General features: G+C 39.4%; 2 protein-coding genes across 5 annotated transcripts in view; one reads left to right on the plus strand and one right to left on the minus strand.

Annotated features, from left to right (window-relative positions):
* The window catches only part of LOC122541749 (annexin A7-like), a 73,216-nt gene extending 69,155 nt beyond the window's left edge, over positions 1 to 4,061 (plus strand). The window contains exons 12-13 of the mRNA XM_087982483.1: positions 548 to 660; positions 1,735 to 4,061. Coding sequence (XP_087838609.1) covers positions 548 to 660; positions 1,735 to 1,857 — 236 coding nt within the window. The 3' untranslated portion in view covers positions 1,858 to 4,061. The remainder of the gene's footprint in view (positions 1 to 547; positions 661 to 1,734) is intronic.
* A 4,697-nt stretch (positions 4,062 to 8,758) lies between these two features.
* The window catches only part of LOC122541750 (serine/threonine-protein phosphatase 2B catalytic subunit beta isoform), a 121,492-nt gene continuing 114,783 nt past the window's right edge, over positions 8,759 to 15,467 (minus strand). For 3 of the 4 annotated variants that reach the window (XM_043678657.2, XM_043678659.2, XM_087982397.1), the window contains one exon: positions 8,759 to 10,349. In XM_043678657.2, the coding sequence (XP_043534592.1) occupies positions 10,171 to 10,349 (179 nt within the window). In that variant the 3' untranslated portion in view covers positions 8,759 to 10,170. The remainder of the gene's footprint in view (positions 10,350 to 15,467) is intronic. The other variant, XR_015754249.1, reaches the window with a different exon arrangement.

A 15,467-nucleotide genomic window follows, 5' to 3' on the forward strand; every position in this document is an offset into this window, starting at 1 on the left:
CTGAATCTTGTATCCCACTGCCAGCTCTGTTTTCATTCTCCTCCACCCAGCCCGTCTGCTATTCACACTCTGCCTGCTTTATCCTGCACAATTACCATGATTCCTCGTGCTTTCTTGCTGCACTGGGCCAGGACCTGGTACTGGTCTCCCTGCCTTAAAATTCGCACACTCCATTTGATAACAACATTCTCTTGAGTCTTTCCTTCGAACAGCCTGATTACCGAGTTTCACCAAGTTTTTATCTTCTGGAGTCTCACCACCTCTAGTTTGAAATTTGTTTTTATTATTGTGATTGAGAGACCCCTCAGAATGTTTATCTGTCTTAGTGGCACAGAATAGAAACAGCGGAGTCTGTAAAATGTATCAAAATTGTTTAACAAAAACAGTGATTGCTGATTCAGTTGGAGGGAGAAGGAACAGTGTTGGGTAAAAGCAGATTTTATTTCATGGGTAGCTATGACATGCCTTCAATATTTTCGTGTTTTGATTGTCTTGTTACAAGCTGTTGCTGTTTTTGAAGGCTTATCCTCTTGCCTTTCCCTTCTAGTTCAGTGCGTGGTCAACCGCCCAGCATTCTTTGCTGAAAAGCTCTACAAGGCCATGAAAGGCGCTGGTACCAGTGACTCTACTCTCATCCGATGTATTGTCACTCGCAGCGAGGTATGAATGCATGTCCGAGATGGCGAGTTTCTATGCATTGTTCTGTTCCTGTCGGATGCTTTTATCATGCAAATTGTAACTGTGTTTAACTGGGTTGGTACTATTCTCTTACAAAGCTGCCATCCTCATCCAAATGCACAAGTTCTAGATTCAATCCTGAGTTTATTGACCAAATTGCTCTTGAATGCACCAACACATTCGATAATAACTTGAGAAATTGGATGGTCATCTGTAAAGGAAATACTTGCCAATTGGCAGTTATGAGCCATGGTGTGGGATTAACTGGATGGCTCTTTCACAGACAAGCTGGTTGAAAAATCCTCTTTCTGTGCAGCAATATTGAGTGATCTCAACCAGCAGCTGCAGCATTTATTTACCTGGGTTACATGTTTGTGACTCTGGATTGGGAGCTTTTTCAGAAATCAAATGACACGGACTAGGTATAAATTTTGAGACCATTGGATCTATTTGCTCCACCCCTGCCCTGTGGTGTATTCAGAGCTATACATTAGACTCACATACGTGATGTGAAAGACATCTCAACACTACATAAACTGAAAGCCCACTTCATTGAGTGAAAAGTGATGCAGGTTTCTCATGCATTTTGGATCAGCTGCAATCTCTATTTCATGCCATTGTGCATTCTGATTTTTAATGTCCTTTCGCTCATACTGCAGTCACCATTGTTATTCATTGGTTACATTTATATTTGTAGGTTTTGCACTTGCCCATTACTCCCAGCAATCTGCCCTCATTTCATGGCTGAATATGGCCTCCTTTACCCTGCCCTCTTCTCTCTGCTATTCAGCTCACCATGACAGTGCTATTCATTCTGTCTTAGTTTGTGCCCCATCAGCAGAATACAGCTCTCCACAACCTGCAGACCAGCTCTGACTGCTTACAGTTGTATAATTGTTTCATAAGAGTCTGAGTAACATTACTACAGCTTTCTTTCTTGAACTATAATTTATTATACCAAATACAAATTTAAATTTTATTTTATAGTTCTGAAATAGAAAGCAAAAAGTATGAATCCATCTCACTGTATTTTGATTATGAATGTGTCCTCCACAGATTGATCTTGTTCAAATCAAGCAAGCGTTTTGGGAGAAGTACCAGAAGACTTTACGTTCGATGGTGGAGAGTGACACGAGCGGAGACTACAAACGTTTGCTGGTGTCAATTATTGGGAACTAATTCTGAAATTATAGCTTCTGGGTGACTTAGAGTTTCTCTTAACAATTGCATCAATCTTGACTTCATTATTAGTGAAAGGAGAAAGAGACAACATTCCTTCTTGAATCATTTCTCACTTGATAAATTTGGTCTACTTAAGTGATGATATGACATAATGTCCCACACGAAGCCATTTTAATGTTAGACTTTCCTGTCCAGCCAAAGGTAGCTGGATGGAAACTCTTCCTGCTGAAGCTACTTGGCTGACGCAATCAGCTACCCCACCTGACAGGAGAACAATCTGCTCACAGTCACTTTCCATAATGGAGAGAACAAATCCAGGCATTTGGAATAAGCTTCTGGTAGTCCATGTGGGATTTCAAACAGTGGGTTAATAGTTAGTTAAGTGTTAAACAGCTTTCAGTGCTGTTTAACACTGTTAACTAACTATTAACCCAAAGTGGATGTTCTGGTGACAAGTGCTAAGTAATAGTTTGTGCTGTAATGGTAAGATTGTTTTCTTTTTTTTAAAATGAAACAAAAGTATGAATTGATTTTGCTTCCTATTTCACCTTATCTGCTCATGGCCCATTATTGAATTGCAGTACACCCACGTGCCAGTTTTTACTATTCTACAATTTCTTTCCCTCACTTCTACTGAGGATGTCTGGACTGCAGCTACTGGACAGTAGCTTAGAGTTTTCAATACTACCTCAAACAGTGCTCTCGTCTCTCATGAGTTTTCTCAACCTAGTCAGTGCATCATGTGGAAAGGTTTTGACTTGATTAATGTGAAGAAATATTGTCTCTGAAATTTCAAATATAAGAAACTGTTAAAAATTGGGAATATTTCTGAACAGTGGTATCATTAATCCTGTGGGGTCTAGTAATTTGAATTGTCATAAGATTGTATTCAGTTGTATTCCCTGAAATTGTTAATGGATGAAATATGTTCACCCTCCAAACATGACGTTGATTGCAACACAATGCTATAGACTTGCATACTAATGATGGAGATATGCTGCGGAGGTCTCTTCAAAGGACCTTCATTCCACCCAATATAGCTCAAACTTTGGCTGAATTCAGAAAGCAATCCACTGGAGATGCTCATCTGTTGAAATAAAAACAGCTGCAGCACTGAAGATCTGAACAGAAAAACAATGTTAAGTTTTTCTCTCTACAGATGCTGTCAGAACTCCTGTGTTTCTCCAGCTTCATTGCCTTGCTCCCTATGAACCTGTGCACTTCACTGCTTTATTCTCAGCTTGGTGGCAGGGTGGCATGTTATCTGCACTAAAATGTATTTAAAAATTCTATATTAGTAACATATATTTACTCTACAATATAGCTCTCACTTATACAATATTTGCCTTATATACTGAATGCAATTCTATTTTATATTTCTAAAGTAGAAAATAAAGAATATAATCCTTGTTCCTGCACTTTGATTGTAAATGTGTCTCTTCTACAATGAGGGTCAGTGGGTTGTGAATTTAGTGTGTGTCACCCTTACTGGGTCTGAGCATTAAATTTGTAATTTTGTTTTCTGTCTGGATACTGGTAGACTTCCAGAACTCAAGTATGCTGCTGCTTCTTATTATTTCACTTGATTTTGAAAGCTTTTGACCTATCGTGAAGTAGTCTCTCTTTTCCATCACGTCGTATCACCTCCCCTCCCACAGCAACACTGCATGAATCTGTCCCACTTCTCATCCAGGAATGGGTAGTAAAGACCATTGATTTGCAGAAATGCTAGTATTTGCTAAACTAGTGCTCAGGGAACAGAAGAGGAAATTGGAGGCTGTGGCCTAGTAACTTCTCCCAGGAGCTTGCGGTTGCTCTCTTGTGACCCCTCCTGGTAAGGGCTGGGTTATTATTTTGAATCTGATGAAATGAAGGCTGGATGACTTGAGTATGGAACATTGGCTTTACCCCATGGACTTGTGAATCACTGCAACCACTAACCAGCCTTGAACGGTGGGCCACACTGTAACCCGTAATCCTGATTTATCATTGCTCACGCTGGATTATAGTTTTCTACTTTAAAATTATGTTGCCAATATTCTTAAATGTTTTTAAAAAGTTCAATGTCAGTAAAATGAAATCACTTACTTAAAAATGCTCATGGCAGAAAGCTGTACAAGAATTTGTGCATCCTGATCTGATGCTGGTTCAAATTGTCAAATGTTTTGCCAATAGTGAAATAAAAGTGACCTTGAGCTGTGTAGTTTTCTTGTCTTGTGTGTCTGTGTACAGTGCAGAGGAAAAATTGGTCCCTACACCAGTTATCTAGATTGCCCTCAAATACACATGTTCATTGCATCAGTCTTGGTCCTGTAATATTTATAATATTACCCCTCGTGCTGGTCTACACAAGGGAAACAGCTTCTGTTTATAATGAGGGTTTGCTGAGGTAAAGACCTTCATCAAGCCACCCCTCGTCTTTCACAGAGAAAAGAGCCTGAACCGATTTAAAGTTTCCAGATAGGGTTAACCCTATGTCATTATCATTTCTGGTGAATTTGTTTTTGTGACCTAGTGGCATGTTTTCTGGTCTCCACATTCTGAAGAATGTGTTCTCTGCAGAAATTGTCTTCAACTTAATGAAGCACAGATTCTTGAGCAAGGATGAAAATGCAAGACTGAGTCACTTCCAAGGCCAGTCCTCTCCCATATTTGTGGATTAGCAATATACAGACTTCTAGTTTACTGAATAACATGAGTCATTCAAAGGGCTAACTAGTAATGATACATATGGTAGGTTCAGGACTTGGTGTCTAGTTTGTACAGAGTATGTGGGGTTGGCTTTTCAGATGAAACTTAAGTTTGGACCAGCAATCTGGCTTCTGATTGGTTAGAATAAGATTAGCTTGTGCTGTGATATACTAGGCAGTATGATCACATTTAAAAGTTGAGGTGCTGCAGAAATGGCAGTTACCTTAGGAAGACTGCAAGGAAATTAGACTTAGACTTAAAACACTACTTTAGGAGAAAAATATTACTCATTGCACTCGACGGTAGTAGACGAGTAAACCAGAATTAAGGTGCCTCACTGGGGAAAAGGGTCAAATTCCACTTTGGTAGCCGATTTGAATTTAGATTCAATAAATAAAATCTGAAATTGAATGCTTATATCAATAGTAGTTGTTGTTGTCACGGTTTGAGAAGTCCCACCTAGTTCACTAACGCCTTTTTAAGGAAAGACATCTGCTATCCATACCTGGTGTCCTATATTAGTCTCTACACTTATGTCAATGTGCTTTTTCTCAGTTGTCCCCTTAAATAGCTGAGTGACTCACTCATGGACAATTAGGGATGCACACTCAAAGTCCAAGAATAGCAGGAGTGCAGCAGCTTTGGAATTTTTCAGGTCATTTCATAAAACATTAACTAAATAACAACTCCCTTTGCATTAGAGCAAGGCAAACAGCTTCTTAGTAGTTAATGACCAGGATTCAAATGCCTCCTCCACATAATAGACACCTGATCTTGTGCTTCAGAGGTTAAGATCCCTTCCTAACAGCTTAGCGTTTCTGGTGTAATTAACCTTCAGACACTAAGCAGAGTGGCGCAAAACCCAGGCATTGGTTATGCTGTGCCAAGACCCTGTTACATCTCAAACGTCTCAACTATATCCATGTAGCAACATCCCTGAATCTCACTGTCCTTCCAGGAGTCTTACGAGAGTCTGGTACTTCACACAGATACACTCAACCTTCCCTCCAGCTTTTTGTAAGCTCAGAAATTGTTCCCAATCTTGGATTCCTGCCACCTAGTGCTGTTGATGTCAGCAGGAAGTGAGAAGGAACTCTGATCCTTCTCTGGCTCCATCTGCTATGAGATGGGGATCACATTTGAACAGAATGCCTGAAGGCTGTGATTACAGTGACAGAGTTCTCATGCTCTTCTCCCCTGAGACAAGAGTAGGAATGGAAAGCAATTCCTTAAAGCTGCTGAGAAATGCTCTGCTCAGAGACAACAATCAAAAACGTGCTTTCCAGTCACCTCTGAAAGTAGTGACTTGCTCCTAGGCAGAAATACATTGAGAACTCAAGACTGAAATTTCACCAAACATGTGGAAACTCCTGCAGTCTGCACAACACTCCCCCCACCTAGTCAAAATCCATCCACAGCTGCCTCCTTCATAACCCTTAATGCCTCTCTGACCTCCTCTCCAGCTAAATATGACACTACCTCACCCCTGCCAAATTGGGCAGTGGGTGCACAAATCTGGTTTTGGTAGATTCCATGCATAATTCTACCCCAGATAGTAGTGAGACAATTCAATGTGATATACTATAGCAACAACACATGGCTAGAAGTGTTTTCGAAGATTGAAATGCTGCCTATCAAAGCCTGGAAGCATATGTTCAAAATCAAGCCACAACACATTGAAGCTGCTCAGCATGTCAGATTAGTCATAAACCTGCGAGACTTCCTAGCAATAATCTCAAGAGCTGCAAATTCTATAATTGGTTAGATGGGGAAATTCAAGCTACTACAGACAGAGGGGTCTAAAGGATAGCAATCTACAGGGAATTCCTCCACTGAAAACATCTTTATACTTGCCTTAATATCAAAACCCAGGCAGGTCATACAAACAATTAAATTTAACACTGCCAACTCTATAATTGGACAGTTTTTTGAGGAGAAATGTCTTCATTTGTGGTGTTTCAGAAGTTTCTACCCAGAAGGTTGTTGATGTTTTAAAACATTTTTAAAACTCTCAGGAATCAAAGGATACAGGCAGTTCAAAAACGTGATGGTTACATTCTTGTGCAACCCCACATTATAGAAAAATCGTGCTTTAGAAACAGCGCTTAAAGTGTTGGTGACATAATTGTGTTACAGCCAATATGTTTTAAAAGTTCGTGCTTTCGAAACAGTGCCCCCAATTTGTCAATCGCCTTACAGCGAATTCACACTAACCAAACAATCATTATAGCAGAACAACCTGTCTTGGCCACACCGAGTGTCACAGCAGGTTTAAAGGGCTGTGCACGCTCTACCCAGTTTGACTAACCACCCTGTCGAGATATAACCTTTTGATTCCCATCTCCAATACGGTCATTAATCATAAATGGTAATGTTCAAAGAAGCTTCCAATTAGGTTTGAAACCTCCATAGTTTTTCCCATAGGTGTTTTCTGACACCAATACCTAGGAGATGTGTTCTCAATTTCTGGAGACTTCAGAAGAGAATCCTTCAGGGTTTGTAATTTCAATTGCAACTTGGAAGGAGTAAGAGATTTATTCTGTGTTGCTGGCATAGATAGGCAATTTAATGCCGAGACTATGTAACCTATATTCCAGAAGCATTTGAGTTGTCTCCAAACAATGAAGATGCTGATAAATAATTCACTTGCCCCTGAATCCACACATCTCAGTCAATGGAAGTTACCACTACAGCCCAAAGGCAGCTGTCATTAGAAATTGCTCTGTGCTCTGGTGACTGTCATGTAAGTCCTGATTCTGTGATAGGGATGACAGTGAATGGGTACAAAGGCAAGGATTATTGTATTAAGAGGAGTGAGGCCGAGAGAGACCTGAAGGCCACAAATATTGGTCAGGCTGGTTATAAAAAAAGAGACACGAGGAATGAAAGAAGAACAGTGAAGACAGAAGCCATGCTGAATTGAAATGCAGGTTAAAAATCACCGAATATCAGAAGTCACCTTTTGGATTTGTTGTACTTCCTATTTTCCTATTTCTCAAAACACAAAACTCCAGTTTTTCTGCCTGACTGCATCTGCAGTTTTTAAAAAATAAATCCAAGCAAGTCATCCACCTCATCATCGACTGACTTTATCTTTTAGTTTCCTCTTCAGGTTCCAAGCATATCCTGCACTGTGAATGTTCGACCAACTCCTGTTTTTCCAAAACAAAACCTCGGCATCAATCCAAAAGAGGGATCTTTAGACAAGGAAAGATTTGCATTTATATTATTTCCCTGACCTCAGGATTCTGCAAAGCATTTTATAAGCTAATAACATCAATTTGATGTTTAATCACTTTTAATATAGCAAATATGTCAGCCACAGCAGGATCACAGCAGCAACGACTTGCTAAATACCAGCTAATCTGGTTTTACGTTTGGCTGTGGGATAAATATTCACAGTCACCAGGGAGAATTTTCCTCCTTCAGTATTAATGCCAACAGATATTTACATGCACCTCACTGGGTGGACACGGACTTCAATTTAATGCTCCATCTTTCAGGTAGCATCTTCAGTATGCATTAGAATGTTAAATGAGACTAAGACTGAAGCATGTAGAACTGGACTTGAACTCTTGAGGTGACTCAGTGGCAAGTGTGTTATCAACCGGACCAAAGTTGACACTTAGCTACTTTTGCAAAGTAAGACCATGAGATTCTCTTGTTAGAATGTTTTGATGGAGATCCAGTGATATTCTCAATGTCGGCCAAAGCTAATATCCACAGCACAGCATGAAGGATACTGAATGAAAGTGGAATGTTCAGAGAAACTATTTCCCTTTTTGTTCACAAGTTCTTAACAATCAAGTTAATTCAAATTAAACTTCTTTAAGTCAATTCAAATGAAAAATAAGATTGTAAGTAGAAAATTTAAAACTTCATTGTAATTAGACAACAAACATCAAATGCAAAGCTGATTAATTTGAGTGGAGCCAGGAAAGGAATAAAAAAGAGAAAATCTGCTTTCTAATCACCACTGGGCAGGAAACATTTCATGCAAGACAATGAATATATCTGTAACACTTAGCATGCAATGAAGGGGCCAGGGTATTTTAAGTAATTGAATTCTAATCAAATCAAGCAAGGAGACTGATTGAATAGTCCATATACTCTGAGGGACTGTGCAGCATCTTGTTTGCTTCTGATGAAGGAATTTTATGATTTCCAACAGGGGCGAAAGAATAAATCCACACTGTCCGGTAAAAGCCGTGGCCCATACACAACATTTATTGTGTACCATCTTAGAAAATATTAAATATGTCAGAGCAAGTGTACAGCTTCCAGCTGAGACAGACTTATGTACATGTGCTCATGGCAAACAAAGAGGGGAGACAATTACTTTTCTTTCCCATGATGTTTCAAGTTTGGTGGGCGAGAGATTGAGAAATGGATCCGGTTGCAAATGCATTAAAATGCAGCCAAGTACTGTGACAATCAATATTGTTATTAATCAAATAAAACATTAACTTTTTGACACAATGTATTTGAACAGAGCAATATTATAAAAAAAAATTCACATGCAACCTTGATTTGACACTGCCACCACGATCCTGGTTTTAAACTGGACAATAGCTTGCATCGCATAAACAGAAACATGTCAAAACGCCTGAAGCTCTTCCACCCTGGGGGTTGCTGCAATATAAGCCAGTCGAATACTCACAATGCACTAAAAAGGTACCCATTACATTTATGCAACCCTAGGATGCTGTCCTGTACATAATAGGTCTAATATATTAAATATCTGCAAAATGAAAAAACATGCATACACAAATTACACAGCTAAGCTTTACAGACTTGATATGAATCAAATGTCTTTTCACAATGTACAAAATCCAATTTAAAGTACCTTTCAATTAACATTGTGTGTGGGCTAGTAATTCAAAATAAGGTTAAAACTTAAAAAGGGGTCAGAAATGTAAATTTAACAAAAGCTGGGGTCTACGGGCCAGTGTCCTTCTGGGTTAAATAGCTTTGGTTTCTTTTAAAGCAAGAAACATTTCTACAAACTAGAATGCAGCAATTGTAGCACAGGCTTAATAACGTCCGATAGAAGGAATAAAGCTGAGGTCAGCATGTTACCAGGCCCTGCCATCCAATAGATTTATTTTTGGCATTTTCTAAATTTAAAATACATAATTTTGCAGCCTCAGAATTACTTTTTAAGACCATTCTACAATTTAAAAACTTGTCTTTAGTAGACATTATTATGAAACAATGTTCAGCAATAAATAGTGGCTCTTCAGCATTAATTAGGGTTTCTGTTCAAATTTTGATTGGAATCAACTAAAGCTATTCAACAAAGATTGTAAACTTAACAGGTGTTGAAGTCGATGGGCGTGAGATGCTATTCTAGACGTGATTTAGTGAAAACAGTTATGCCTTTCCAAGGGTCCAGAAGTCTTGAGTATATGCTGCATGCACATGAATCTTCATCTACCACAGGCCGTTCTCTCAAAAGCAGGATGGCTTTACCGTAACTGATCATTTAAAAGTCACCAAATTTGTTCAGTCGTTCAAAAAAACATATGGATAGATCGCTTTGGCCAAGAAACTGAAGCCATTTCAGAAGCTGTGATTCAGGGAGATCTCAGGCAATGAGAGAATGATAAGGGGAGACAGTCACTGTATGTTGCTGTTGCCAGTTCCATTGTTCTCGTTAGTATTTGACGCATTCACAGAGTTGATGCCATCTTGCTGGGTAGCATCCTTCCTTGGAGGCATTCGCTCATTAATCCTGTCCAGCCCTTTAGCTTCTTCAAAACTACAGATTTTGTGTTGTGGTGAGAATCCTCGGATTGCTTAATGAAATACAGAATAAATGAATGAGTGGTGGAAATGGGACAAAGTAGATTTCTTATAAGCAAAAAAAATGGTCAGCTCAATATCAGAGGTAATGGCGTTTTAAAAATTTAATGTGTATTCAGTGAAACATTTCTGTCCCTCATTCACCAACATAAATCTGTTGACAGACAGTTCTCCATTTTACAGGACAGAAATAGGAGACTGAATACCTGAAGAAAGTACAGAGCACCAAAATCCTTACGAAGCAAACTATCAGAGGACAATCAGAAAAAGCTACAGTTCGTACAAGGGATGAATTTCCCTGTATGTTGGGGTAGTGATCTGCGTCTGTCCTGCTAGGTACAGCGAAACAGTCGGAAAATCAAATAAGAAATTTGACAGACAGCAACAAAGTCCAGCATCTAAACACTGACGTTTGATTCATCTTGTGGCCAGTGTGACCAGGATTCTTCTTTACTGGATCTGGTACAGTTTTTGTCTTTTTTCACAGTTTGAAGAAAATATCAAGCGCATGAATAAGTTCACTTTTAATTAATTTTTTTTTTTGCTTTTGCAATCAGAATTCAAGCCAATCTTCGGGATCAAATTTCCAAATATATGCCAATAACTGGAGGCCTCCCCACCGTTTTTTGCTGACTGGAACCTATTGCAACATCAGACCCAGATCAGTCTTCACGAAGGAGGGGGGTGGGGGGGGGAGGAATGTAAGCTCATCACTTCCAGCAAATAATTTTAATTAAAGACGACTATGTTGGTGAGTTTAAGTTCCAATAACTTTACTCAAAAGATGACTTTTGAGCTAAAAGTACACTTTTAAAGAATTACAATGCAATCATGTGAAATGGCTGGCTCCACTATTGTTTGGCTGCTGTTTAAGGACGTGTCAGAGCTTATAGACTAATACACAAGAATTTGCTCCATAAGAATTTGAAAGATACTTTGCTTTTTGATTAATGTACCAATCTCCATGTCAAATCTAAGTCAATACCACATTTAACGATTATAAAGTCTATTTTAAAGTAGTTTGTCACAGGAAAATAAGCTATCTCGAATACAGTGCTGTTACCTTAGCTGTTAACTTACTTGAAGACAGCTGAAAATATCAACACCAAGCCCTTTAATCAGAGGGCCTGCATGAAATTTGCAGTTTAAAGTCAATCACTATTAATCTTACACAACCAGGCAGATGCGTTGTGAACACTATTATATATAAAGACAAAGGAGCAACCTTATTGTTCACAGACTGTAAGCAAGCTGAAGGCCTATTTCATTGCAGCTCTCAGTAAGGAGACCACAGAAAGCTTATTTGGAAATTCTTGGCTAATTTCTAAGAGCCAAGTTCTGATGGATTAATTTGTTCAAGAATTCACAATTTAAATAACTACATCTTCAAATGAATTCATAAAATGCACAAATTCAACCATAATTTATGAGTATGAACAGAAACTGCCTCATAAGACACAGGAGCAGAAGTAAACCTTCCATCCCATTGAGTCTGCCATTCAATGGCTAATTTGATACTCAACTCCATTTTCCTACATAATCCCCAAATCCTCAATCTACTAACTGATTTAAAAATCAGTCTACCTCAGCCTTGGTAAAAAAAGATGTCACAGATTCTCTAACCAAAGAAATTCTTCCTCATTTCGGTCTTAAATAGGTGACCTGCCAGTCTGAGATTATGCCCTCTGATGCTAGACTCTCACATAAAGGGAAACAACTATCCTGTCAATCCCCTAAAAATCTTATACTTCAGTAATGTCATCGCTCATTCTTCCAAACTCCAGTGACTACAGGCCTAACCTACTCAAATGCTTCTTATAAGACATTTCTTCCATGGTTAGAGTCAACCCACTAAAACTTCTCTGGACCGCCAGAATAAATTTTTCTTTAGATAAGGGGCCCAAAACTGTTCACAGTATTCCAGCTGTGATCGGACTAGTGCTTTGCATAGCTTTAGAAAGGCTTCCACATTTTTATTCTATTCCCTTTGAAATAAAAGTCAACATTCCATATGGTTTCTCGGTTGTGTACTTCTGGAGCCTTCCCTAATTAGCATTCAGCTCCTCTATTCGTCCTGTCAATGTGCATAACCTCATTTTCCTTTTGGCATATTTTCACCATTCACTTAACCTGTCTAAATCCCTTTGCATCCTCACCACTTGCCCTCCCACATATCTTTATGCCATCTGCAAACATGGCGATTGTACAATCACTTTCCTCAACCAAGTCATTACTATATATATTAAAATGAATTGCGGCCCCAACATCAATCTCTACAGCAATACACTATTACAGGTTGCCATCCTAAAATGCCCCCATATCCAAACGTGTACCCTAAAACTCTGTGGGAAGCTAGGGAAGTGAGTGCTGGGTCTCTTACTGAGATATTTGTATCATCGATAGTCACAGGTCCTCCACAGGAAGACTGGAGGTTGGCTAACGCGGTGCCTCTGTTTAAGAAGGGTGGTAAAGACAAGCCAGGGAATTATAGACCACTGAGCCCGACGTTAGTGGTGGGCAAGTCGTTGGAGTGAATCCTGAGGGACAGGATGTTCATGTATTTGGAAAGGCATGGACTGATTAGGGATAGTTAACATAGCTTTATGAGTGGGAAATCATATCTCACAAACTCGATTGAGTTTTTTGAAGTAACAGAGAGGATTGATGAGGGCAGAGCAATGGATGTGATCTATATGGACTTCAGTAAAGCATTTGACAAGGTTCCCTATGGGAGACTGGTTAGCAAGGTTAGATCTCATGGAATACAGGGAGAACTCGCCATTTGGATACAGAATTGGCTCAAAGTTAGAAGACAGAGGGTGGTGGTGGAGGGTTGTTTTCCAGACTGGAGACCTGTGACCAGTGAAGTACCACAAGGATCAGTGCTGGGTCCTCTACTTTTCATCATTTATATAAATGATTTGGATGTGAGCATAAAAAGGTATAGTTAGTAAGTTTGCAGATGACACCAAAATTGGAGGTGTAGTGGACAGCGAAGAAGGTTACTTCAGATTACAATGGGATCATGGGCCAATGGGCTGAGAAGTGGCAGATAGAGTTTAACTTAGATAAATGCGAGGTGCTGTGCTGTGGGAAAGCAAATCTTAGCAGGACTTATACACTTAATGGTAAGGTCCTAAGGAGTGCTGCTGAATAAAGACACCTTGGAGTGCAGGTTCATAGCTCCTTGAAAGTAGAGTCGCAGGTAGATTGGATAGTGAAGGTGGCGTTTGGTATGCTTCGCTTTACTGGTCAGAGTACTGAGTACAGGAGTTGGGAGGTCGCGGTTGTACAGGACATTGGTAAAGCCACTGTTGGAAATGTGTGTACAACATTTTCTGCTCGAAAAGAGGTTGTGAAACTTGAAAAGGTTCAGAAAAGATTTACAAGGATGTTGTCAGGGTTGGAGAATTTGAGCTCTCGGGAGATGTTGAATACATTAGATAAGATTCCCTACAGTGTGGAAACCATCCCTTTGACCCAACCAGTCCACACCGACCCTCACGAAATAGACTGGGGCTGTTTTTCCTGGAGCATTGGAGGCTAAGGGGTGACCTTATAGAGGTTTATAAAATCATGAGGGGCATGGATAGGATAAATAGACAAAGTCTTTTCCCAAGATTAGGAGAGTCCAGTACTAGAGGGTATAGGTTTAGGGTGAGAGGGGAAAGATATAAAAGAGACCTAAGGGGCAATATTTTCACTCAGAGGATGGTATGTGTATGGAATGAGCTGAAGTGGTGGAGGCTGGTACAATTGTAACATTTAAAAGGCATCTGGATGGGTATATGAATAGGAAGGGTTTAGAGGAATATGGGCCAGGTGCTGGCAGGTGGGACTAGATTGGGTTGGGATATCTGGGCGGCATGGGTGGGTTGGACCAAAGGGTCTGTTTCCGTGCTGTATATCACTATGACTCTAATTAGCCAGTTCTCTATCCATACTAACAGACTACTCCCAACACCACTGGCTCTTACCTGAGTAAGGTTAAGTAGCCTAACTTGTGATATGTTTTTCACTGTGTTTTGGAAATTTACATAGATTACATCTACTAGTTCTCCTTTCATCCAGTCTTCTCCATCTTCAAAAGACTTCTAATAACTTTGTCAGGCATGAAGCAAGCCACAAGGGCTCTGCTTGACTATACTATGCATTTCTTGATGTTCTGTTACATTCTTTATAATAGGCTCAAATCTTTACCCACTAACACGTGTTAAGCTAACTGGCCTACCTTTTGTTTTCCTCCAGTCTCATTCTCTAAAGAGCCTAACTTCACTTTGTCTTCTCTTCCTTTCTATAAAGAAGCACATTCAATCCCTATTACAGATTTACCCTCTATATTTCGTCCCTCAGCTTTTGGTTTTTAAAAAGTTCCTCAATCTTCTACTTTACCACTAAAGCATACCATATTGTATGTTCTTTTTCATTCAAGGTGTGACTCTTGTCAACTTCTTTATCTCCATTTCTAGAATCCTTCTTCACTCATCGTTGGGAGTCATGAACTATTTTCCTCTTGCCCCTTCTAAAGCTCATTTGAAGGCTACAGATTTATGAATCCATAAATATTACATCATTCAATACATGGTGTGCCTGAGCTCAGCCACTCCCTGGACCAGTTCATGGGCAGGAGGATGATCTGTACTTTTTTGTAAACATCTTAGAACAATCTTGAACCATCTGCTTTTGAAACAAGTAGGAATGAGCATTTCTGAGGCAAAGATCGGAAAGAGACCAATGAGATCATCCAAATTAATTCCAAGGGGAAAAAAATAAGATTGCTGGAATAGGAAATCATCCTTCAGCTCACTTACTATCAAGATGGTGGTGCATTTGTCTTTAAGAATCTAACAGAAACATGCAAATTGTTTTAGCACTCTCATGCAGTAACTTCAAACACTGGAAAGACTGCACTCTTAACATGCAGAACTTAAACTAATGAAACATGCTCCATATAAATTGACAAGGTTGTTAAAGAAATTATTCATCTAGCAACTCACTTCCACAATATCACCTCATACAAGGTAATGCAGACAGTGAGACGACTAAACCTAACTCACCTTTACAAAAGGAAAAACACAATATTCCTCAAAAAATTCTCTATTCACAATAAA

The sequence above is a fragment of the Chiloscyllium plagiosum genome, unplaced genomic scaffold, assembly GCF_037043375.1.
Source record: "Chiloscyllium plagiosum isolate Xiang-an unplaced genomic scaffold, Cpla_swu_hap1 HiC_scaffold_43, whole genome shotgun sequence".
NCBI lineage: Eukaryota > Metazoa > Chordata > Chondrichthyes > Orectolobiformes > Hemiscylliidae > Chiloscyllium > Chiloscyllium plagiosum.